The sequence below is a fragment of the Mustela lutreola genome, chromosome 6 (assembly GCF_030435805.1).
Source record: "Mustela lutreola isolate mMusLut2 chromosome 6, mMusLut2.pri, whole genome shotgun sequence".
Taxonomy (NCBI): Eukaryota; Metazoa; Chordata; class Mammalia; order Carnivora; family Mustelidae; genus Mustela; species Mustela lutreola.
This window is the reverse complement of record NC_081295.1, coordinates 66,719,209-66,744,874: the sequence shown is the minus strand read 5'-3', so window position 1 is coordinate 66,744,874 and position 25,666 is coordinate 66,719,209. Positions and strand designations below refer to the sequence as shown.

The 25,666-nt window shown below is 36.2% G+C and overlaps 1 protein-coding gene and 1 non-coding gene across 4 annotated transcripts in view; both read right to left on the bottom strand.

The window, feature by feature from the left end:
• Positions 1-2,577: 2,577 nt before the first annotated feature.
• The window catches only part of HBS1L (HBS1 like translational GTPase), an 84,150-nt gene continuing 61,061 nt past the window's right edge, over positions 2,578-25,666 (bottom strand). For 2 of the 3 annotated variants that reach the window (XM_059177491.1, XM_059177493.1), the window contains 10 exons: positions 24,406-24,552; positions 22,550-22,624; positions 21,884-22,001; positions 20,726-20,794; positions 17,930-18,034; positions 14,108-14,198; positions 13,587-13,695; positions 7,438-7,538; positions 4,349-4,493; positions 2,578-3,237 (listed from right to left, as the gene is read on the bottom strand). In XM_059177491.1, coding sequence (XP_059033474.1) covers positions 3,226-3,237; positions 4,349-4,493; positions 7,438-7,538; positions 13,587-13,695; positions 14,108-14,198; positions 17,930-18,034; positions 20,726-20,794; positions 21,884-22,001; positions 22,550-22,624; positions 24,406-24,552 — 972 coding nt within the window. In that variant the 3' untranslated portion in view covers positions 2,578-3,225. Of the gene's footprint in view, positions 3,238-4,348; positions 4,494-7,437; positions 7,539-9,096; positions 9,214-13,586; positions 13,696-14,107; positions 14,199-17,929; positions 18,035-20,725; positions 20,795-21,883; positions 22,002-22,549; positions 22,625-24,405; positions 24,553-25,666 lie in introns of those variants that run through there. The other variant, XR_009354627.1, reaches the window with a different exon arrangement.
• On the bottom strand, positions 5,341-5,447 carry LOC131834895 (U6 spliceosomal RNA). Its single transcript, XR_009354989.1, has one exon. It is a non-coding gene; the product is annotated as a U6 spliceosomal RNA (small nuclear RNA).

Sequence of the window (25,666 nt, the reverse complement as noted above, 5' to 3'; positions counted from 1 at the left end):
ATTTTATTTTCAACATTTTTATGGAGGCTTAAGTGGGTAGAAGAATAAATGAAACAAGATGGGATTGGGAGGGAGACAAACCATAAGTGACTCTTCATCTCACAAAACAAATTGAGGGTTGCTGGGGGGAGGGGGTTTGGGAGAAGGGGGTGGGATTATGGACATTGGGGAGGGTATGTGATTTGGTGAGTGCTGTGAAGTGTGTAAACCTGGTGATTCACAGACCTGTACCCCTGGGGATAAAAATATATGTTTATAAAAAAAAATAAAAAATTAAAAAAAAAAAAAAAAAGAAGTAAAATTTTACTTCAGCATTAATGTTCTCCCTCCCCATCTAGACCCTTCTGCATTGTCCTTAGGGTACATTCCTGCTGGATGCTTTCATATTGTTAATTCTCCTTTGTAGTTTGTGGTACTGATAATCCATTCCCACCCCGGCTGGGCTGTCAGCACAGTGACCTGCACTCCAGAGCTCTCTCCTGCGCCTAGAATATGACAAGCTCATGTTGAGGAAGGAGAAAATGTTTTTACATTAATATCTTCATGGATATTTTAGAGGAAAACCAAAAGGTGATGACCTAGTGATTTTTATTGGGTCTTCTGGAATGTGTGTGTTTGTTTCAGCTGTATAACCTTGATGAACTCCTATAGATCAGTAATATGCTAGGAACATTCAAATAATTTTGTATTTTTAGAACATTTTTTTAAAAGCTAATACATATTTTTGAAAATCTCATTATAAAAAGATCACAGAGAGGCCCAAATAGTCATTAATAATGAACATGTGAAATAACACTGAGTCAAAATATGGATCTATGTTTTTAAGCCCAGTTACTCTACAGGCAACTGAGCAGTAAAGACTCAGAGTTGAGATCAGAGAACAAAGCCACCTGTGTGACCAAACAGTAAAACCACACATAGCGAGAAGAAACACAGTATGGGAGGCAGAGTAACCCCAGAGGAATGTACTGTTATGAATATGGGTGAAGTTTCATGGGGAGGATTTCCACCAAAACCAAACTTGGGCATGCTTGCTGCTGTATGTATGTCTTGTCCCCTAGCCCCAATCTCCCACTGCCAGCACACCTGTCCCACAGGTGGTCCCCTTAATGTTACCACCCCCCCTTCAGCAAAACCAGTTGTAAACATAATGTAAATAAAAAGACCATACCTCATCACAATATAAGAAGGAATAAAATTCATTTCTACTACTGCTACCACCATTTGTTTTATGCTATATTCTTAAAGTTAATTCTATCATGACCTTACATAACATGGTGGCTGTTTCTTGTTCTTGGCTGCCAGCCCTACGAGGTCTCAATCCATTTCCCTTTCCTGAAAGCACCCTCAATTTCCTTCCCAGGAATCTCAGCTATATGCCGTGGGTAATTCACTTCACACTCAACTACAAGGATGCCCTAGGTAAAGAAATTAGACTCAATTATAGTCAACGATAAGATATTTCTAGAACTTCTGGAAAACACCTGCTCTTTTAAACCTGCTCTTGACTCTTGATGAAGCCTCTGAAGATTTATGTGTGAAACTTCAAGGGGTTCTGTATGGAGTCTGGGGGCAAAACCAACCCTGGGGAAGGCAGAGTAGAGATGAGTCTTTGCTCACACTGCGAGCTGCTTGATCTAGGTGGAGTCAAAGCAAGTCTGCTGCTAGTCTTTCTTTTTTGCTTAAGTCACTGTAAGTTAGGTTTTGCCAGATTTACCAGTTACATTCCTAGTTAACATAATATATAAACAGAATACTTTCTTATCTTAGCAAGTTTATCTGAAATAACAATTACTCCAATACTTTTCAGTAAAGAAATGTGTGATCCGGGTATATTCACTGTGATGGTTCTCCAAGCAGCACATTTACGCCCTGTGCATTTTAGCACATGGATGTAGTCTTCCGCAGAACTAAGGACATGCTGTTGTATACGGTAAGTCACCAACGTACAAATCACACCATTCCCCAATAAAGAAAGCTTAGCATACAGTCTATCAGATCAGAGTCCCAGGCTCGGCTGAGCACGAATTCTACTCTAAAGCAGCTCGTACTCAGGAGGCAATGCAACAAAAACCTGTTAACTAAATATACCTTGGAGTTTGCTGTTGAAACTTCAAACAAAAACATGACTTTTACTCCCAGGGGACTTGCAGTCTATAAGGTATGCGAGATAAAGTTATCATATATGTAATTCTAAATGAGAGCAGAAGAGGGTGGCCTGAGTGCTCAGTCGGTTAAGTTCCAACTCTTGATTTTGGCTCAGGTCATCATTTCAGGGTCACGAGATCGAGTCCTGTGCCAGGCTCTGCACTGGGCATGGAGTCTGCTCAATGTTCTCTCTCCCTCTACCCATCCTCTCAATAAATAAATAAATAGGAGAAATAAAATTATGGTGAGAAATAGAGGAGATGAAATTTGACCTGCTGTTAGGAAAACAAACAAACAAAAAACAACAAGAATTCATATGAAAGAGCCAAGAAACTTAGGTGAAACAGATCCCATAAAATCCTTAAGTCATTCTTAGCAATGGTGGTAAAGAATCTCAACAGAATCTAAGAAACAAAACACAGTCTGCTGTTATGCTCAAACTAAGGCATTTTATTAAAGCTGGCTTTATACTTTAAATAATATCTTTGTTACCAAAGGGACAGTTTCCACTAATTCCAAACTAAGATTTCAAAAGTTCATTTGGTAGAAGAATATTCTTATGCTCAACACCAAACACCTTTCCTATAATCTTCAGGAAATCTTTTCTTAGTTAACTAAAAAACAAACAAACAAACAAAAACCACTCAGATTGAGTACTAACTGCCTCAACAATCCATTTTATTACTTTTCCTTAAAATGTGTGCAGTAAAGTTGAACACTGTAAACATCTGTGGTATGGCTGGAAGTAGAGTTGATTTCATGACGACTGAATGTCTTCTATTACATACTTCTGATGGTTTACACAAACCTCAGCAAATCTATTCACTAACATTTCAAAGGGAAAGCCAGTTGTTTTAATGAAAGTGTAGTATTAGCCTTTCTTTGCCATTTGGCAACTTGAAATTTTTGCAGGAGTGATGATTAATACTTCTTTGCAGCTGATTATATCACTTTAAGTTTCTCTCTTGTTTAAAAAAATAACTGCACATTGTTCCTTGAACTTGAACAACTGGATTCTTTAAAAACAGAGGTTAGCTATTTCACTGCATTTGGAAACATGGTAGAAATTTTGACCCATCATTCTTTTATCTGTAAGAGAAAAAAAGAAAAGGTGCTATAATTTAATCAGTCGCATTTTAAGAAAACAAAAGGAAAATGGCAGCAATATAATCATTATGTTAAGATGAAACTTCTTTTTTCCTGTAACTTTTCCCCTTTTCCAGTCATGCTATTTCTAAGACTTACTACAATCTCTCCATTATTTTCCACAAGAAACTATCTTATTTCTAGAATGCTCTTTTAGAAAGAATGCTTTGGCTGACTGTGAGACCATGCGTGAGGCAACATTTGCTGAATGCCAGTTACTGTGCCAAGCATTTGTGACAGCCCTTTCACTTTGCAATGGTGGGAGATAAGTTCTCATACCCAGTTTTTACAGGTGAATGAACTGAAGGACTGCTAGGACTCAGTAGGGCGGTAACAAACTTGGGCAGCTGAATACCAAAGCCTTTCACAGGTTGCAAGTGTAACTAAATTTTGATGCAACTTTAACAGAGCCCAGTGTTCAAAGTAGACATCCCATTAAATACAGTGAATAATTTTTATGCAGAAAACAGCCACATGAAGTATTCATTATAAATATAGTATTTCTAAGATTTTAGATTAATCATGATTGTGTGGAAGTACATGTAAATTACTGAAGCTTGCTGGTTCACCTCTGGCTATTTTCTTCAAAACTCAACTGCACCTTACATGATACATCTTAGATCCCTTTCAGAAACATTCATTGAACTTTCTGAATGGATTATTTTAAATGCACAGAGAACCAGTTATTTAAAGAAAAAAAAAAAGTAATAAAAGCTCTTCCAACAAACGAAATCACCTCCCCCAATTCATTTGACTCTTAAAGACTGTTCACATAATCTGGATTGCTTACTTACAAATCTATTTTTCAACAAACTTACTTAAATTCTGAGAAACATTATTTGTGGAGAGGACAGTTCAGAAGTGTCATTATGAAAAGTTCTAAAGCCCAACATTTTCTTGCCATCATTTAAAAAAAGTTTAATATAAATTTTAAAATCTTGTTCTACTACTATAACTGTATTCCCCTTAAGTCATAAGCTCTCAGGAATCATTCTTATGAAGTAGGTACAGAAAAGACACCCGCACCCACAAGCCACCAGTCCCCTCCCAATACCTCCGTGACCACGCCTGCGGCAATGGTCGAGCCACTGTAGCGCAGCATGAACCTGCCCAGCTCCTTGAAGTCTTTGTACAGCTCCAGAGCCACCGGGCGTTGTGTCTGCAGCTCCACCAAGGCATTCTGGCCTTTAGTCAACAGTCTGTCAAATAAAAGGTGGGTTGGGAACAGGGATGGCCCACATAGGTGAATAAACACAGTAACAACTGAAAAATAAGTATTTCACATTCGATCAACAAATCAACTTTCACAAACTTCAAAAGAAAAGGTTTTTTTAAATGAAAATATATGCCCTTGTGTTTTTCTGGGCTACTTGAAAGAAATGAGAGGAATGATTCTAGATAGAAGAAGAAATGTTAGCTGGTTCATTTTACATATACTTTTTTTTTTAACCTATCTTCTAAATACAACTCTTGAAGGATCTTATAACCAAATGCTCAAGGACCCTCCACCAAAGCTTTCCCTTTCATTCCTCATGGAACTGAGAGGTTCAGTTAATACAGAAAGTAAAGAAAAGAGGGATACAATATAAAATTCTAACAGGTAGATTATGTGTTAGGAAAGTTACCTATGAAAAGGATAATCTCCTACTGCCAACAGACTATTCTAAATTTCTCTTTCCCTCCCTCCTCTCTCTCTCACATAGACTAGTGATTCTTTAACAGGGGTTCAGAAGAAAATCACATAAGATTGTTCCACAATATGGTGTTTGTAGGAAATGAAGGAGGGGGGGACAGACACAGGAGACATGAGCCTGACTGTAAACAGTTTCATACAAATACATAACAAAAATCCTTGTGTGTTGGCTCATGTAAACTTACTAAAAGAATATAACCCAAAAGGGTGCATTCTGAAAAGGTTCTCTAGTTTAATTCTGATGTGCTCTAGAAGGATAGAAGATAGCAATTATAGACTCTCCTTCTGCAAGATTAGTTCAGGGACAGACAGATTAGAATAAGCCAAACTCAAGTTTCTTTTTCTTTTTTTTTTTAAATATGGAACGCTTCACGAATTTGCGTGTCATCCTTGCGCAGGGGCCATGCTAATCTTCTCTGTATCGTTCCAATTTTAGTATATGTGCTGCCGAAGCGAGCACACCAAACTCAAGTTTCTAAGAAAGTATTCCAAAACTTCCAAACATTGGTTTTGGGCAATTTCAGTCCAAAGTCCCATTCCTAAGAAAGGAGCGCATCTAATATCTTCATTATTTGCATTTAAGTATTGTTTTTAGAAAGCCTGATTCCATTCCACATAAAGCAGTTGAGTCTACAATATCCTTGAAGTGGAAATGAAGGAGAAAGACTAAATTATATTGGTGCAAAATAAGAGAAAAGCTACAAATAAGGCGCCAGGGAAAATTACTATAAAAATATATTAAAACCTAGCATCACTGAGCAAGGACTTTGTAGCAGAAGCAAGGAGGGGAAAATTCAGGATTAGATGTGATGAGTCAATTCTAGATTAAGAATTCTCCAAATCACTTGTGTGATGGGTCAAACAACCTGGCTTCTGCCAAAAATAACATAGTGTATGTGAATCAAGATACTAGATTAAAACCCTGAGTGCCCCTCACTAGCTCTGTGAACCTGAACATGTTATATCACCTTTCTACACCTCAGTTTCCTTATCTGAAAAATGGGGAAAATAGCACGTGCTTCATAGGGTTGCTAAGAATGTATATCATGTGAAAGCAGTCATGATAGAGCCCAGGAAACAGTGGTCCTCAAGTAATGTTAGCCATTAGTTACAGTTCTCAGAACAGGAGCCACACTTGCGCCAGAAGCTAAAGATTCGGGTTAAAAATGAAGATTGGTCACTACACTGAAAAATGCACAGAACTATTGAGTCATTAAGCTGCACATCTGAAACTAACACAACATTGTACAGTTCAGTAAGTTCTTAAAATTTATCTTAAAAAATAAAATAAAGGACTACCTCTAAGAAAGAGATTAAGGAGTCCTTTCTTCGTAACTAATGGAGAAACAGGCCTTGGGTTCAGAGCAGTATGAAAACTCCTTTCTTGTAGCCAAACTATGAACCCATTAACCCCCTCTGGCCTCCTACACAGGTGCAAATGAGGAGGAACACCCAAAGACTAAAAAAGGGGGATTTTGGGTGGGATTCCCCAGAGGGCTAAAGTGAGGAAAACCCCAAAGCTAGAGCAGCCAAGCCAAACTGTGGTTACCCTTTATTGAATTAGGGTAAGAAACTTAATTTTCTCAGGAAGCACTTCCCTTGAAAAATCCCAACCTTGTCCCAGCCAAAGGGACCTGTCCACATTTAGGCCTGGATATTAATGGTAATCAGAGGGTAACAGGGCACCTGGGTGGCTCAGTCTATTAGTCAGCTGCCTTCGGCTCAGGTTATGATCCCAGGGTCCTGGGACCAAGTCCCACATTGGGCTCCCTGCTCAGCGGGGAGCCTGCTTCTCCCTCTGCCTGCCACTCCCCCTGCTTGTGCTCTCTCTCTCTCTCTCTCTCTGACAAATAAATAAATAAATAAATAAATAAAATCTTAAACAAAAAAATCAGAAGGAAACAACATGGTGGTGATAGCTTAGCTTAAAGCTCCAAGTGGATTCTGAGCAGAAAAATTCCTGGAAGCTATACAGTATGTAATTCACTTTCTTCTTAGAGTGTTCTTAGCATAGGGAATGATTCTCATTAAGGGAGTGACAAGATAGTTAAGAGGAACACTCAGCTGGAATTTGGAACTAGTGGCTAGACATAATTCAAATTCATTCTTTAAAATGCAGAACTGATTTTTTTAAGTGCCCGTTGTTTTTATATCCTCAGTATCTAGGGCCTGATGCAAACATATAAATTTATACGTAAATTTTAATATATAATTCACACCCCACTGCCACCATCCACAACAGAAATTATATCTAGCATTCATACCTAGGTAGGAGCTTAAATAGATGTTTTGTGTTTCCTTTAATCTAGTTTTTTTTTTGGGGGGGGTAGATTTTGGGAGCAAGTAAAAATAGACTTCACTTATCACAAACAGAAATACTATAAAAATGAATTAACCAGTAAAAAATCTGCTAAGTTGCTTGTGTTCACTCTATGCATTAAAACACTCACTTTGGCTTCTTCTTTGTGACTTCACCTGTGCTTTTGTTTAAGACACTAATCAGTCGTTTAATAACGGCAGGTTCACTGACAGTCTGGTAGTGTAACAGCACCTAAAACAAAAAATTGTCACATCAAAACACCCTTTACTGTACATCTGTGGCCTTTCACTCTGACAGTCACCTGTCATCATGTTATTACAGCCAGCGCTCCCACTGGGAACTTCCAGGGTCTCCAGCTGCTTCCTCTAAGTCCCAGCAGTTTGCCCAGGGTGCTCCCTAATTTACTAAGGCAAAGAGGTCACGGAGCCGATTCCAGGTTCTCCTCCACCACACCTCACTGTGTGAACCTTAATAGATCATACAACTTTCTTTACAGGACACGATCAGACAGTGCCCCATGGAGGAGATGCTTGAGGAGATGCTCAACAGATGCAAACTGCTCCCTCATGAGAAAGAGGGAAGGGGGATCTTGTCACAGTCAGCAAGACTTAATGTATTCACTGTTGGATAATGAGAATAAAAGACTATGTCGGAGGGTAGACAAGCTTTGAAGTTGGGACGGATTCTACAGTTTCCAGGGGTATGATTTAAGGCAAGTCCTTAAAGGCCCTTTACCCCCAACACCTCCAGCCTCAGGCTCCCCACCACTGAGGAAAATCAGATGATGGTATTTTGAAGCGGTGCCCAGGACATGGTAAACATTCAGTTAATTGATGACCTCAGATATTTGCTATTACTGTTCATGTTTTATGTGTAAGGAAGTTTAATATCAAAAAGGCAAAGTGACTTCATGTGGCCATGGCGACATGTTTCAGAGGTGAACTTTACACTGAGGTCAACTGGAGGCAGAGCCAGACTGGCTATCCTGATTTAAATAATAAGCACTGAGTGTGCAACCTGTCCGCGGTAGGGTAGTGGAAAGACCAAACACTAAGGAAGTGGCAAAGCTAAAGTTTAACTGGCTTGAAGTACCATTTTATGCTGCTTGCTTGAAGAAACACTGACACTTCTACTATGAAACTTCCTAGCTCAAACATACGTATGCACATTCAGAAAATAGAAATACCTGGTGGATCTATGGATCCACAATCCTGAACTCTGTAATTTTCCAAAAACCGAGTCTTTCAATCAGCTCTTGGTTAATTCTGTCCACTTCTCTCTCTAGGACAATGCTGTCCATAGTCCAGGACCATCTGCTCTCACCCGAGTTAAGATACAGGCTCCTTCCTGCTCTCTCTGCCACCACTCTTACCGCCTCTCACCCATTTCTCATATGTCTACCAGACTGATTTTCTAAAAGATAGACTTAATGGTACCTCCTTGCTTTTTAAAATCACAGAAACTTTAATTCCACCACAAGGCACCACGGCTCTTCTCAACCTGACCGTCACTTTCTTCTCCATCCTCATCTTTCTCCGTCTCTCTCGCATTCTCTGCTCCAGACACATAGCGCTTCCACTCCCTACATGAACCAAGTCCTTTCTAATCTTCAGGCTTTTACATGTATTTTGCTTCTGGCCAGAACACATCAGCTTCATCTGGCTAACTCTTACTCATCTTACTCTACCTCTCTTAGAGTAAAGCACTGCTTCTTACAAGCAATCTGAACCCCTAGTCTGAGATAGATCCCTTCATCTGTGTTCTGTAATCCCACAATGTAACATCTCACCTTTATTGTAACTGCTGTTTTAAGTGTCAGTCATCCCAGGTAAATATAAACTGCATAAAACTAGGAACTATGTACACCAGTGCAGTGCCAGATATTTAATCCACGCTCAGTAAATATTTGTGAAATAAATAAAAGTATGAAGGAAAAGAACACCTAAAACACATGGAGTAAATCAGTCTTGTGGTGTTCATTTTTTTAAGGCACAACTGAACCTCCATCACTCTGCAAAGGCAAATTAGTTTTGGGTTTTTGTTGTTTTTATTTTGTATTGTTTCCATTTTTTGGCATCTGACCATTATAAACTGGAAACATTCTAGAAAAATTTAACAACCAACCCTTAGGGGAAATCCATAATGCATGAAAAAGTCACATTTGGGCATCCAATAGATTCAGGGGTCAAGAGCACCAATGTATAACATCAATGTAGGTCTACATATCAAAGAAACATTTCTTTTGCAACAAACAAGTAAATAAGCAGATGTTGGCTCAGGTGTGACTAAGAAATTGGTACTGGTCTCCATCCACGGCTTGCCAAATTTGAAACAGAGGCACACAAACCTACTTAAGCTTCTTCTAACCTATTTGTGAACTATGTGTGGGTTCCATCCAATGAAGTGGATAAAGAATGGGTTGTGGCAGTATGGGGTTAAGTTTTATTTGTTTTTTATCTCCACACCATCTTACAGGTAGTAGCTCAAAAACAAACAAACAAACAAAAAACAACCCTTGTAGAACACATGAGTGAAAAAAATCTACATGTAAGTAAGTGGAAAGTAATTATATATTATCTTAACATTTAATTCATATTATATATAACCAAAGCCATCTATAATTCAAAACAGTCTGCAGCCTAATATAAAAGGAAAAGAAAGTACTGGATCTCAAAGTGGACAGTACTGAGTCTGAGTCCTGGCTTCATCACTTCTCATTCGGATAGTCACCACATCTGAGTTTCCAATTCCTCATCCTTAAGTGCAGACAACACTAACGTAAGTGCACAATCTTACCTGCAATTCCAAAATCCAAAAGATTGAAAACCTAAGTTTTCCTAATTCTGCTATACACCCATTTAACTAGTAAAACAGCACTAGCAGTAAGGCAATTTACAGTCCTTATTTATTTCACTTAGCATTAATATTAATAAGACCTGGCACAGAATGGTTAGTATGTTTGATTACAGGGTGTTGCCCATTCTCTGTTAGGGGTTTTATGTAACATACATGCATCACATCACCCTTCTATCATCTGAATATTTCTGCATTCTGAAACACAGTAGCTTGAAAAGTTTCAGGTAAGGGTTGGGACTCCACATCATGTTGTGAAAATAAAATTATAAACTATAATGAGCTACGTAATCTGTTGGGTGGCAAAATGAGCCAATTATTATTTTCCTTATACCTCCAGGTAACCTATATTACAAAGTTATCAATGAATGTATGGTCATTTAGTTTGCAACAAGGATGCCAAGACCACTCAACAGAGAAAGGACAGTCTTTACAAGAAATGGTGCTGGGAAAACTGGATATCCACAAGCAAAAGAATGAAGATGAAACCTTACTTTACTCAAGTACAAAAAATTAATTCAAAATAGATCAAAGAGCCAAACGAAAGAACTAAAACTAAAACTCAAAGAAGAAAACAGAGGGGGGAGTTTCCTTGATGTTGAATCTGGCAATGAGTTCTTATATAAGACACCAAAAGTACAGGCAATCAAAGAAAAAGATAAAGAGGACCTCATCAAAATTAAAAACTTTTGTACATCAAACAGTACTATTAAAAGGTCAAAAAGACAACCCACAGAATGAAGAAAATATCTTCAAAGCATGTATCTGACAAGGGATTAATATCCAAAATATATAAAGAAGTGAAAAGACACCCAACATCACTAGCTATTAGGGAAGTACAAATCAAAAGCACAGTGAGATAACACTTCACACCCATTAGAGTTTGCCTCTTATAAACAAACAACATAAATCACACATCCCCCAAAACACACACACACTAACAAGTGTTGATGAGGAAGTAGAGAAATTAGAACCATTGTGCACTGCTGACAGGAACATGAGCTGAGATAGCTACTATGGAAAACAGTTTGATGGTTCCACAAAAAGTTGAACACAGAATGACCGTGTGATCCAACAATTCCACTCCTAGGTATACACCCGAAAAAAGTGAGAATAAGGGCTCCAACAGATACTTAAATGCCGATGTTCAATTGCCCACAGATGGAAACAATCTTAACGTCCATTAACAGATAAATGGATAAACAACAGGGGGCGTATACATACAAAAAACAACCTTCAACCTTACAAAGAAATGAAATTGTGATACATGCTACAACACCAATGATCTCTGACAACATTATGCTATGCTAAGTGAAGTAAGTCAAACACCAAAGAACAAAACTGTATGAGTCCACTTATAGGAGGCACCTAGAATACGCAAACTCATAGAGAAAACAGAAGAGCAGCTGTCAGAGGAAAAGGGGAAGGGATAACAGGGAGTTACTGTTTAATGGGGACAGAATTTCAGAAGGGGATGAGGAAAAAGTTCTGGAGATGGATGGCGTTGATGTGAGTGTACTTAATGCCACTGAACTGAACACTTAAAATCATTAAAATGGTAAATTTTACGTTTACAAAATATTTTACCACAATAAAAAAAGCATGAATTTAAAGTCTAACACATTCTTCTATTTTTTCTTCTTAAATTGAGTTTATCATATAAACCAAAAGACACAAATCTATTTCTGTAGTGTTAAGAAATTAGTCCCTGAAACAGTGTTATTTTAATTGCCTAGGAAGCCTTTTTGTGATTTAAAAACAAAACAAACAAAAACTGAAGGTTTCTTTCCACAAGGGGTAGATTAAATGACGAAACACGACTATTTTTTCTGAAACAAATTTCATCCAGGGATTCGTCAATCAATATACGCGGGTAGAATCGCATAAAACAGCACTGACAAACTTTCAATTCATACATATTTTTAAGAAAGTACAGTAGACAGGAAGACAGTATTACTATAAAAAGTTACTACTGACCTCTTGACCTCTCTGCCTCTCCAATGGCAAAAAAATTATTGCTGCATGAGTAAAACCACGCAGTAACCAACCTCTCCAGCTTCTCCCCACTGGACATATTGCTTTCTAAGAACAGGGGCATTCATTCATAGCAAATTAGCTGTAGTTTCTTGCCTATCAAACATGAATTCTAAATATTTAAAAATGAAATATTTTCAACTAAGCCATTTTTGGGGGAGAGAAACTTTTACTCCTTTTTTTTTTTTTAGCACATGGGAGAAATGGAATATGGATTATAAAACTAAAATACTTTAACAGTATCTTATAATTTTTATTTGATCAAACTTACACAGAAATAATTACAAAGGATTATAATCAAAGCACATGGTTATCTCAAATAAAGGTGTATAAGTATAAAATGAATTTAAATGAGCTAAATAAATTTATTCCTGACCCCTAAAACATTACCACTAACTAAATTAAGTTTAAAGGTCAATTATTATTCTTGTCTTATTTTTATTGCAATGATGCATCAAATGGTGAAAACAATCTATATTTCCAAAGGCAAGTCATTTAATTCCACGGAGACACATATTTTTGTCCTACAAATCTGTGCTACATAGGCTGATCAAGAAAAGAAAAGCCTAGTCTAGGGGAAAATGTCATCTGTTAAATGGCAAAAACAAAGTATCAAACTATAAACAGAGTATGGCCCCCAAACATCTGAAAAAAAATTACATGTAAGAGAAGGAACCCATGTAATTCACAAGCAGTATGTATTCTAAGTAACATTATAGTATAAAATCCTCCTCCTCCCCATTAATGTGTATGTTTAAATGATGCTGGACAATAATAATCTACCAAATTAACCTCACAGCCTGCAGGGTTTGAACATGTTGCTTCAGCCCAGTTAAAGTTAACTCTGTGGCAAGCATCCCTAGAACAGACTCATAAATACCAACATGCACACATTTTAAAAAAAAAAATCGCTAAAATGTAAAGTGTAGAGATAATTATGTATTGTGTAATTACAGAATATTCTTATCTTTTGTGTGTTTTCCAAAGTTTTATATATATTACTTTTATGATAGGAAAGTACTATAAATAAGCATACTAAAGCAAGAACAGAAAGACACAATCTGAGAAGCTTAGTCAAATAACCTTAAAACACAATAAAAAAATCTACCACTTTCCCTAGATGAATTTGACTATTATTATCATTAGTTTGTATCCTACTGATTATAGTTCTTCTTAATGCCTCTTTGAAAAAATCCCCAGCCTCAAGGACCAAAATAAAAAAGTAAAAATGACTTTCAAAGTCTAATGTCATATTTTTCTGGATTAGAATATTAAGATGTTACTTGAAAATAACTAGAGCATTATCACTTGAAAAGTAAGTTACTACTTTTTAGGATGAAGTTACTTTGAAATTTACTTTAAATCAACGATAACAAACATTTCAAAACTTACAGGAAATCCTTTAGTGATAGGAATTTCAATATTAAAGATGAGGATTCGAGCTCTGAAACGAGTACAAGCTTTAATGGGTTCTTTGGGGCCACAAAATATGCAGCCAACACTGTAACAAAACAAAACAAAAGAGAAAGAGAGAAGGTAGTTGGAGGAAAGGTAAGTATACATCCAAGAGCAATACCTCTAAAACCATTTACAAAGGAAAACAATCAAGTAAATTGGGGACTTTTACTAAACACTCCCTTTTGGGTTAAAGCAAAGCTTTATTAACCTTACACCATTTTTATACATTATAGTTTTCATTCAAAGGACATGTCAAGTACACATGCTGCATGTATTATTTTCAGTTTTAAACAGGTTTTGCTCATAATTCATATGTTTCTACGAGTGCCTATTTTTGGCCAAATGAAATTCAAAATTAATACTCATTCTTTCAGTTTAGCGAGTGAACAGCAAAATCTATGTTTTGAGGTCCTATATCCAAAACAATGGTTGCTTAAATTCATTTTCTCACTCACTTGATCTTGATGATATCCATGCCAACCAACGTAAGACTAACATGATCACCAGCTGCCGCCCAGTCGACAGGTTCATCATGCAGAGTGATTCCTGGAAATGAGTAAGAACCAAAGCATACAGTGAAACACCTCGATATCAAATCATAACAACCAAAAGAGCTTGCCTGATTTATGCTTCATCAGTCACTACTCATCATTTTCAATATGAATGGATTGAGAATGAGAAGTGTTACCGTGAGCGTTGAGGGAAACACACTTCCTCTACACTTGACTCTTCTAGAACACCACCCTAAACATAAAGTGACTCTTACTTGTCCAAAAGAGGCTGAGTTCAGCTTAATTAATCAAAATTTTAAAACTCATTTATACAACCGGTATATTCCTTAAACACACCTATTCAAACAGTTCACTTGCATTAACAGGTACAAGCGCAATAATGCAGTTCAAATTACTTGATAACATAAAATATGGGACTAAGGAAGGTGTCCAGTAGTATTTTATTCTCTTGAACTTTGCTTTTAATTAGACAATCACCTCAACAGCCACCTGAGTTCTCTGAGGAACTCTTAGGGCATCAGTGCTCAGTCAGATGGTGCTCTTCACAGGTCCCTTCACTACTCCTGGCTCAAAAGAAATGCTTCCCAGAGAGAGAGGTGAACAATGATAACTGACTATATGAAAAGTGTAGGAAACTGAATTCAAAAAACGGTCCCAGGTGTTGCTATATAGCTTTATTACCAAGGGATAATCCTGGAGAACAATAACAAAGGGCATTACTCAGCTACCTTATTCAAAAGCTTTTAAAAGGTATCTCATATTTTCTGATTCTAAGGGGCAATAAAAGCGGTAAGTTCCTTTCCACTAGAACTTGAACCTTTTGATGAAGACAGTACACAGGCCAACCACTGTGAAAGAGTGGACTGATGTGTTTTTAGTAAATTATAACTCATCCCTATCTTTCTCAAAATACTTACTTTTTCCATGTAGCATATTAAGAAACTCTTAACTAAGTTTCCTTTAGACTTTTTATGAGTTCAAGGAGAACTTTAAGAACTCTGAGACAACCTATAGTTTTATTTAGAATTTAATGTATGTACACACCTGCATTAATCTAAGAGGGCCATAACTTCCAACAAGGCATCAGAGAGGTTCTTGACTCTAAAAAGTGTTAACAATTATGATACGAACAAATGTTTGTTAAATTTTCAACTAATTAAATTTGGTTTTAAAATGTAAACTTAAAGTGACTATATCTGATTTTTGCTCTGAAATGTGGAACTGAACACAGGGGCTAGCTACTTACAAACAACAGAGATTGCCTTTAGCTTAAGATTCTGAGAGCTTTCATACTAGAAGTCAATTAGCAATATAAAATTGTTTAGAGGCAATCTATCAACTGATTTTTTCCCTCCAAACATGTTACACTGTCCTATATAGGATATTCATCTTCTTAAGGACCTTCTTCACTGGACAGACATCACACAAAGAAGTTCTTTTATAACAATCCATGAACCTGATATGTTAATAAAATGAAAACTTAATTTAGAATTTTCATTTGTTGGTAGCAGACTTAGTCACTTCTCTCTTTTAGGATACTATGGGTTAGTGACAGAATTGTTGAGATAGAGGGTGCACTGAAAAATCAAGTAAATGAAGCAAAAGCAAGAGTTAGAAATTGAGGACTGAGAACTTCCAAGTTGAGTTACAACAGTGGCTGTCAAGGAGTGGGGAGAGCTCAGGTGCTTCTGATACAGCTACCCCTTAAGATTAAAGATAAATTGTTAAGAGTTTTTCTGGTGGGGAAGGGACAGGAAGGAGAAAGGAAAAGAATGTGGTACTTCCAGAGTTAAATTATGATTTCAGAGGTCACAAAGAGCCAATCTGTAAGATCCATGATAATTTTAGGATCATGGTTTTAATTCATGCTTATTGATTATTTTAAAAATTCTTATTCTCAAAAAAGCTCATTAACATACAAACAAATTCATATTTCAAAAGTGTTGTAGCTCTTGATCACTTTAAAACACAAAAGCAGAGATGTGAACTTGTAAACAATACATCAACGGAAAATGATTCTTTTATGAAAAGCATGCATTACTGGGGCGCCTGGGTGCCCCAGTCAGCTGACCGTCCGACTCTCAGTTTCGGCTCAGGTCATGATCTCACGTTTGTGAAGTCGAGCTTCATGGGGCTCCGCATTCAGTGGGAAGTCTGCTTGAGATTCTCTCTCCCTCTGCTCCTCCCCCTGCTTGCACTCTTGAGCTCTCTCTCTAAAATAAATAAATCTTGGGGCACGTGGGTGGCTCACTTGGTTAAGCATCTGCCTTCAGCTTAGGCCATGATCCCAGGGTCCTGGGATCAAGCCCTGCATTGGGCTCTCTGCTCAGTGGGGAGTTTGCTTCTCCCTCTGCCTCTCCCCCTGCTTATGCTCGGTCGCTCGCTCTCTCTCTGTCAAATAAATAAAAGCTTTTGAAAAAAAAAATCTTTAAAAAAATATGTGTGAATTATTTTTTATCTAAACAGAATTCTCATGATTCCTAGGCTGGCAAAAAGAAAAAAGTAAAATGGAAGTAACTTCGGCTTTCATTCCCTTACTCATTTTTAAATTTAGTTTAAACTCTGTTACCTAAACAGATATTAATTTCTTATAATCTTTAAGAAATCAGCTTTTAAAGTAAGAAAATAAATTCGAACAAAATGTACATTCAAATTTATGAACCAGTCAGGTACAACTCTGGATATAAGCTATATCCAGAGGAGGGGCACCCAGGTGGCTCAGTCGATTAAGCAACGTTGAGCACTCAGTCGATTAAGCTCTTGGTTTCAGCTCAGGTTGTGATCTCAGGGTGGGGAGATCGAGACCTACACTGGCTCCATGCTCAGTGGGGAAAATCAGCTTCGGATTCTCTTTCCCTCTCCCTCTGAAACTCCCACTCATTCTCTCCCTCTCAAAAGAAATACATAAATCTTTAAAAAAAAAAAATAAAAAAAGAGAAAAAGTACTGAAATCTAAAAACTTAGTATTCTCAGTATACTTTAGTTTAAAATTGTTACAAATTATTACTCTATAGTACAAAATAGATCATCAGTTTCATGTTGAAGCTGGAGGCTTAGTTGGAAGCTAGATTAAGATAAGTACAGAATTCTAAACTTTTAAGCAGAATTCAGAAGAATAACAAAGTACACTTGCAAGTACAAAGGATTTGAAGATAGAAATAGTTACCGGTCATTATGAAAGGCCATATATTACAGGTGGGAAAGCAGGACTGTGGCACGTTAGCTCAATTTCTCTTTTCAACATTAGGATTCTCTGCATTTGCATCTTATTTTCTTAGGTTTGTGCAAAAAAGAACTTTCTTGGTATAAACATGATCAAAGCTGTTAACTTATAGTAATTCTGAAATACACATTTCAAAACAACACAGCACAGCAAGAGCAAGCAGTCTGCTTTGTTACTGTCTAGTTCCAGGATGGGGTTAGATTTAATTTCTGCTACTGAATACTATTTTAAATGTATCTGTCAGGTGTCTATACATCTGGTTAAATCCTAACCAGGCTTTAAGAATCAGAAAAAAAAAAAAGAAGAAGAAGAAAATCTACCACAGTTAGAATGTTCTATGTACATTTATATACACATAGTCACAACAGAAAAAATCGTTTAATGTTTTCACATTTTTATCTTCAACAGTTAGTATCACTTTGACAGTCAGTTACAATTTCACTAAGAGGTTATTTACTCAGGAGTTAATAACTAAACTACTTTTTAAAAATCTGCTGTCTCAACTTAAAGGTTTTTAGCAAAAGAATCTTACAGAGGAATACCTTTTGCAGTACAAGTTTCATTAGGAGGCATTGCTAGTAGTCGGTCACCAGTCTGGATATAACCAGCTTCAATTTTACCAGTTACACAAAATCCAGATCCTTGATCTGCAAAACATGCCCAAATCTTACAATTCATATAGCAATGTTATCTGATGATTGCTGCTGTCAGCTACAGTTACAAGGAGTTAAACAAAACTAGCAGTGCAATGAACATTAAATAGTGATCATTTCAGAATTTTTAACATATATACTAAATACAGCATACCACATTCTACTCTAGACTTTCCTGCAAATCACAACATTCATGTGATAAAAAGTGAAATTCATTCTTTTTTCAAATATTTACTGAATGCTTACTAAGTACCAAGGCATGTACTAACCTAAAAGATGAAAATATAAGCCCCTACCCATAAAGGGTTTACTACTCCAGCAAAGAGAAAGGCAAAGACAATTACACTGTCCAGAAACAAGTATTATTTAAAATGCACAATAAAAATAGAAACAGGTACACAAAAGAATCCATGATGAGGGGAATGACTGCACTTTAACTGGGTACTAAGAAGGGGAAAGAACAGGAGTTTACCAGGTACTTATGCATATGGGTGGGGGGGGGTGTGGGGAGAAGGAAAACACTGCTGACCCAGGACACTGCGCAAAGGCACAGTGTCATAACTGCCTGTGAGATGTGCTAAGACCTACATGTCACTTATATGACATGTTTATGGGACCATAGCGAGAAGGAGAAAAAGGCAAGACATGAGGCAACAGGGATAGACAAGAGACAAATTAATAAAGGACCCTCATAAATCATGCTCAGGGCTAGAATTGCATCCTCAGTTAAAGAATAGGAAGGCAGTAAAGAATTGTGAACAGAGAAGTGATGTGTTGTTATTTCTGTGTCAGAGAGGAAAGGGGGTTGACTGAAATGCATACACTGCAGACAGACAGACGGTAGGTATTTGGGTGATGAGGTAAATGACAGATAAGGGCAAAAAGGGAGAAATCTTAAGATGATGGTGAGATTTGTCTCACATTTAATGTGAGACAGGAAATTAAGGAACAAGATCCATTTAAGGCTTGGTGAATGTAAAGTGTCTACAAGACATTCCAGAGGGCACCAATCACATCAAATTCCAAGAGAATGGGAGCCCGGGAAGCACAATCCCTGTGGAGATGTCTAGAAGTGGTTAGCACATGTACCCAGAGAGTAATATACGGATCTGGGAACCATCTAGACGCAGGAGGTACAGGACCCATGGATGTTTGAAAACAGCAGATAGACTAAGAAAAAGACTGAAGCAACAGAACACTAGTTAGGAGTCAGAAAAAGAGGAGCCTGCAAAGAAGATACAGAGAAACAGGACAACAGGAGAAAGTGGGTCACAGAAAGGACGGAGGAAAGTTTCAAAGCAGATACGGCTACCAGTCTCGGAAATAAAGCCAAATTCAAGTAAGGTGGAAGTAAGACAGAACTGAACAATGAGTACTGGTTTTGGCAACCAAAAGGTCATTTGGTAATGTCAGTGGGAACATGCTGACAGGGAGGAGTATAAGAAGAAGCCAGGAAGCAGCCCAAGGAGAGAACAAAAGATGAAAAAGCATAGTCAGCAAATATTGTTAATCAAAACATTACTTTTGTATTTTGTATTTTGAATAGATAACAGGCATTCTAAAAAAGCATTACCACATTTCTTCTACTTCTAGAATTGGGAAGCTAATAATAATGAATCATATCAATTTCACTGAATGATTTTTAGGGAAGTACCTTCATTCATCCACTTATTAAACATTTATTAAACATGTACTATGTGCCAGGCACTGAGCTAGGTCCTGCAGATAAAGACATAGAAGAGACAGTACTGACCCTTAAGGACTTCACAATCTAAGTTAAATAAAATGCACAGAAACAATTATAATACCACACAAACAATGCAATTGCAGAGGATGCAGAGAACACAGAGGGGCACCATAGGATATGTGCGTGGGGAAGCCAGTTCTGAAGCCACTCTGCACTGCCTACTCTGTGATAACGGAGATTTGGGAGACCACTGACATCTGTACTGTAATGATTATTCCAACATACAGACTATATCCTTTTAGTTATTAAGACCTTTATTTCATTTCTGTTTTATAGTTTTCTAAAGAGGATCTTGTACACATTAGACTGGAGGTACCCTGAGGGATTTAATACAACACCTTCTCTAGGATGGCCTTCTAAGTTTTTCCTCCTTTGCATACTCTTCTCAGTCATCTGGTACCAGACAGAGTTTCATTTCATCTTACAGTCACTCTTTTACCTTACTAATATAATATTTCTTTATAAGCAGCTTCTCTTTTTACCAATGTATGGTATCTATCTCCTGACTGGACCCAGACCACTACAGATGGGTAGGAGATGGGCAAGTGAAGAAAAACAGAACACTGGGCAACAAAGACTCCATGTGGTTAAGAGAGAGTTACCAATCCAGTCTGGCTGAAGGATACAGAAACTAAAGAGATGAGAAGAGAGAAAAAAAACACAGGTGGTTAGAAAGAGAAAAGATAAAGAGGTCCACACCGGGAGGATGAGTAGGAGCTGGGGAAATGACGTAAATGAAGCAAACTGGAGAGTTTTCTGGGCAGGAGAGCTAAAGAACTAGAACTATGCACTTCAAGAATAATTTGGCAATGATCCTTACACTGGCCACAGAGAAGGGAGAATATCAAGACAGTATCATAATTTCGTCTAAGAAAAGAGGTCAGGAGAAAATAAAAGCAGGGGCCAGAATGAAGCAGCACTAATGAGGGAGCACTTACCTTTGAAAACATCAGACACACATAATCTAAAAGGCTTATCAATAGATCGCTGAGGAGGCTTGAAAGAATCTGGAAAAAATGGCCAAAAAACCACAAGATTTAATTTAAAAGTAATTTTTGACTCCAGTCCAGTCGGCCCATTATAGACCCGAGTCTCCCAGAAAATAACTTTCTTTTATGAATACTAATAGCAAATTGACTCTCATTCATATAACACTTGGTAGTTTATGTTTTCATACAAATTATCTCATTTAAGCTTAACAACAGTCTGTAAGTTAGGTAGGGTAGGCCTGAGCCTCATTAACTAAATAAAGAAAATGGAGTATTATTTTAAATACTGCAGATGATTTCAAAAATCATAGTTGCGTAGGGAGGATGGGTTTTAAAAGACCTGGCAACTTTTCAGGATTACTGTGGAGACTCCTGAAGGTAAGGATGAGGAAAGAAAATGTGTTTTTGTTTTTGTTTTGTTTTGGTGAGTTTTCAATCTTGTTTACATATCACTTTTTCAAAAATAGTTTAAGCTAAAGAAAACGCTTGGAGTTTTGCCCAAGCTGGTGAGAGTTGGTAAAAATTGTCACGTGTGTTTCCATAGGCAGGTGAGAAGATGGAGAAGATGATCCACTAAAGAGGAAGTCGTTAAGTAATATGGGTATGTGGGTGTTTTAAAACTCAAGCTATCTGGTCTCCACTACCCCCAAAGGATAAAGAAAAATAGCTGCGTTAGGAAAATCAAGAGTATTTATCCAGTCATTTCCAAATTAATAAAGATGAAAAGTAAGATACTCATTAGACTGAATTGAAAACATTTTGTTACTCTTGATTTGCCTTTGAAATACAAATTTCTTAGTGATGCCTACAATATGTGAGGCTTCCTCTTTGGTGTGATATCACTGACCTTCTTATGTGATGAAGATGAAATCACTTGTCAATGCAAACTGCATTAGAATTTGATGAAATAAAGCTTTAAGTTTGAGAAATAAAGATACATTTTTAAAAAATTATATATATTTATATTTATTATATAAATATAATACCCTAGCTCTTCTGATTATAAATCCTATGCTTTTTCGCATACAACAATGCCTCCCAACAAGAACTGTAACTAACCATATCAAGCTTATAAATGCATCAAAATTAGTATGGCAGTATACTTACCAATTTGTTCTAATAAACAAAGTCCTTTATACCATTTTGTGAGTTCATTTGATTGAGATCTTGTGATTAGATTTTCACCACTGAGACCACTCGTAGGGATAAAAGCTACATCACTTTCCTATTAAAAAGAATTGAATATTTGAAACTTAGTACACTGCTTTCAAAAAGTTAAAAGGTTCACTATTACCATGCTGCACCTAGTCTGTAAATGCAACAATGTACTTTTTTAAAAGTAGTAGAAATCAAAGAACCAACAGTTTTCAACTGTTTTGATTTTGTGGGAAACTTAAAAATTTGTTCCAAAACACTCAAAGCATTTTAACCTGGTAATATAGGCATACTTCATTCACACTTTGCTAGAGAAATTCCTCCCCACTACTTTCCACTGTAATGGAAGTATAATTTCCATTCCTCTGTGACCTCCCTAAACCTAATTTACTAACTGCAGAAAAGTATTTTATTTACATTAAATTCAAGCCAACTTATAAAATGTGCATTTTCTATGGTGAAGTAACCCAAAAAACATAAGATATATTTGCTACCAGGCAGAAATAAAAAATAAAATTAAACATATTTAGTAAGACAAGAACACCAAATACTGGGTTTTTCTGCCATATCAGTAAGATGAGACTTGAGGTTAACTATACAAATTTAAAATTATCTTACCTTAAAACCTGCTTGCTTAAGAAAGTGCCCAAGCTTTCCAGTAATCTCTTGAAACCTTTCTTGTTGCCAATTAACCTGATAAAGATTCAATTTTTAAAACTACACTTCAGACCATGCTATATATAAAATTTAAATTTCTGCAATAAAATGTAAAGCAAGACAGTAAAATATAAACATAAAATCTATTAAATATGAAATCTATTAAAATTTAAACTCAGAGTATGAGATCTTACTATTAACATCATCTAAAAATAACTTTTCCTACAACAGAAAGCCCAGAAACAAACTTCAATACACACAGAACGTTTTGTATATGCTGTAAGTGATTTCAAATTTAAGAAGAAAGAGTGAATAATTTATTAAACTGTGCTCAGACCAACTACTGAAGTAAAATAAAATTATTGATACACCCCCCCAAGCCAAAGAGACTAAAAATGTATATGTGATATGAACTCTGTATGCTGCAGTATTTAGGATTAAGTGTAACAAGGCAAAACTTACTTGGAAATTCTTGTCAAAATAAGATGAATTAATGGGTGGGACACGGGGTAGACAAAGATGCCATCAAGTACATAGGAGAATCTTAGGTAACGGGTATAATATGGTATTTATTATAGAATTCTTTCTACTATTCTTTCCTTTTTTCTATTCTCTGTATTTGAGAATTTTCAAACTAATAAAAGGTGTATGTAATAATGATACTGTAAAAGAACTATGTAGAAAAATGCAGGTAAAAAAGTATCTGATCCCAGGGTAAGAAAATACTTAATCATAAAAAAAGAATCAAAAGAAAATACTTATAAATTTGAATATATGTCAAAACATACAAAATGAAAAGTAAAAAAATTGGGAAAGTATCTAAGACAAGATAAAGGATTAATATTTTTAATAAATAAATTATACTTAAAAATTGCTAAGAGAAGTTTTAAAAAGAGCAAATTATATATATAATTCCAAAATTAAAAACATAAATGGTTATAAAGTATATTTAAATATTAACATTCAAGTTAACAAAAAAAGAGACATGCTTTGAATATGAAGTTGGAAAATAATCACTTAAAAATAGCAGTGTTAACAAATGTTTGGGAAAGTACATATACTATATGTGTTGAGAGTAAGTAACTGGAACTTTTCTTGAAGGCATTTTGATCATACACATAGCAAGTCGTAAAAATGCATATGACCTTAGGTGCAGAAATTCCCAAAGAATAAGCTTTTTCTAAGTACACACATACACACACACGTCTGGAAATATTCACAAATAGGGGATTATTTGAATAAGTTAATATATCTTTAAAACAGACTAGAAAAAAGCTTTAAAAACCACCTGTTCATACAAAAGTTCATTACTTGGAAACATGCACAAGAACATTATCATTTTTTTTAAAAGGAGATAACAAAACAGATAACATAATAGCGTTATGAAGAAAAATACTTTTACATATAAAAATAAACAGATGGATCTGCAAAATGAAAAGTCAAAAGATTTCAGGGGGAAAAGGGGAGTTGGAAAATAGGATATTTCAGGTTTCTTTATACTAAATTAAATTGTGTATTATTTTATAACTAAAAACAATTTTAAGATTTTTTTAAAATTTAAATTCAATTAGCCAACATATAGTAACTCATTAGTTTTTGGATAAGATTTTAAAATTAATGTTGGAAGTGAGAGAAGACATCTTTTTGCTTAAAAATTACTTGTATCTTATGTATTTAATATGAGGATCATGAATTCTTTAAATATGGCCACCAGACTGATAAGACGTACTCTAGTGACCTCTGAGGTCCTTGATAGGGCAGGATAACATCTTAACTAACATCTGAAATGAAAGGAATGCTCATTTGCCTTCAAATACCTGATCCATCTTATTGACTGCAACCGCAAGCTGGGTGACTCCAAGAGAGCGAACCAAGAGGCCATGTTCTCGTGTTTGTCCCCCAGTCTCAAACCCAGCTTCAAACTCTCCTCTGCTGGCGTCTACAACTAAAATGGCTACATCTGCCTAAGAAAGAAGAAATAATCAAAACTAGGAATAACATCACAGCATTTTAATTCAAAGGACAGATTAGTTGATTAACTATGGTCAGACTTTAAAGGTAGACTTTAACCTGACCCCAAGCTCCAAAGCAAAACAAAAGACTTATACAGATGGATTAAAATTTAAATATAAAAAAAAACTAGCATGTGGCCAAAAATAATGACATAAAGAATAAAAAAATTCCCATATTTGATTACATACCAATTAAATATCAAGGCAAAGGAAATACATAAACAGTTAAAACATAAAAATAAGTAAAATAAATAAAAATAAAACAGGGACAGATATTTGTAAGTTATAATCTTAATATGAACTTTACTAAAACAGGGAAAATAGACACAGCTCTGTAGAAAAATAGTTAAAGGATACAAACAAACAATTTGCTCGAAAAATACAAATGGCCGAGAAACATGAAAAAATTCAAATTCACTAGAAACCAAAAACAAAAGACATTAAAAATACATGAACATATACTTTCCTTCTCTCACTTTCAGAAATCACATAAGCAAGACTTGAAAGACAGAAAGATTTACTACAGGCAAAGGCACAGCACCGCCTGTGCTTAAGGGAGGAAGCTAGCTTAAGGGAGGAAGCTAGCTTTCTGGGGGGCATTTTCACAGTAAGTATCAAGTCTTAAAATTATACATATTTTGCTTTCCATCACTTCCATTTCCTGGAATTTATCCTAGAGAATTATAAACTATTTATGATAATGAAAAACTGTGAACAAATGAGTTCAAAAATAGCACATTCACCCTTTAAGGCAGAGAAAAAGAACCTTGACTTAACAAAGGTTCCGAACCTTTGTGGAGCATTTTGAGAAGCAGGTGAAAGACATTTTTCCTCTCACACGCCATTTACACACAAAGAAAGAAGGAAGTAAGCTAACCTTTGCCTTATTTCCTTTTCCTCTTTAGCCTTATTGACACTAGTTTTATGGGTTCCCACTATTTCTTTTGTGTTGATGCTTTTTTTTTTTTTAAAGATTTTATTTATTTATTTATTTGGGAGAGAGAGAGAAAGCACAAAAGCAGGGGGAACAGCAGGCAGAGGGAGAAGCAGAGAACCCAATGCGGAA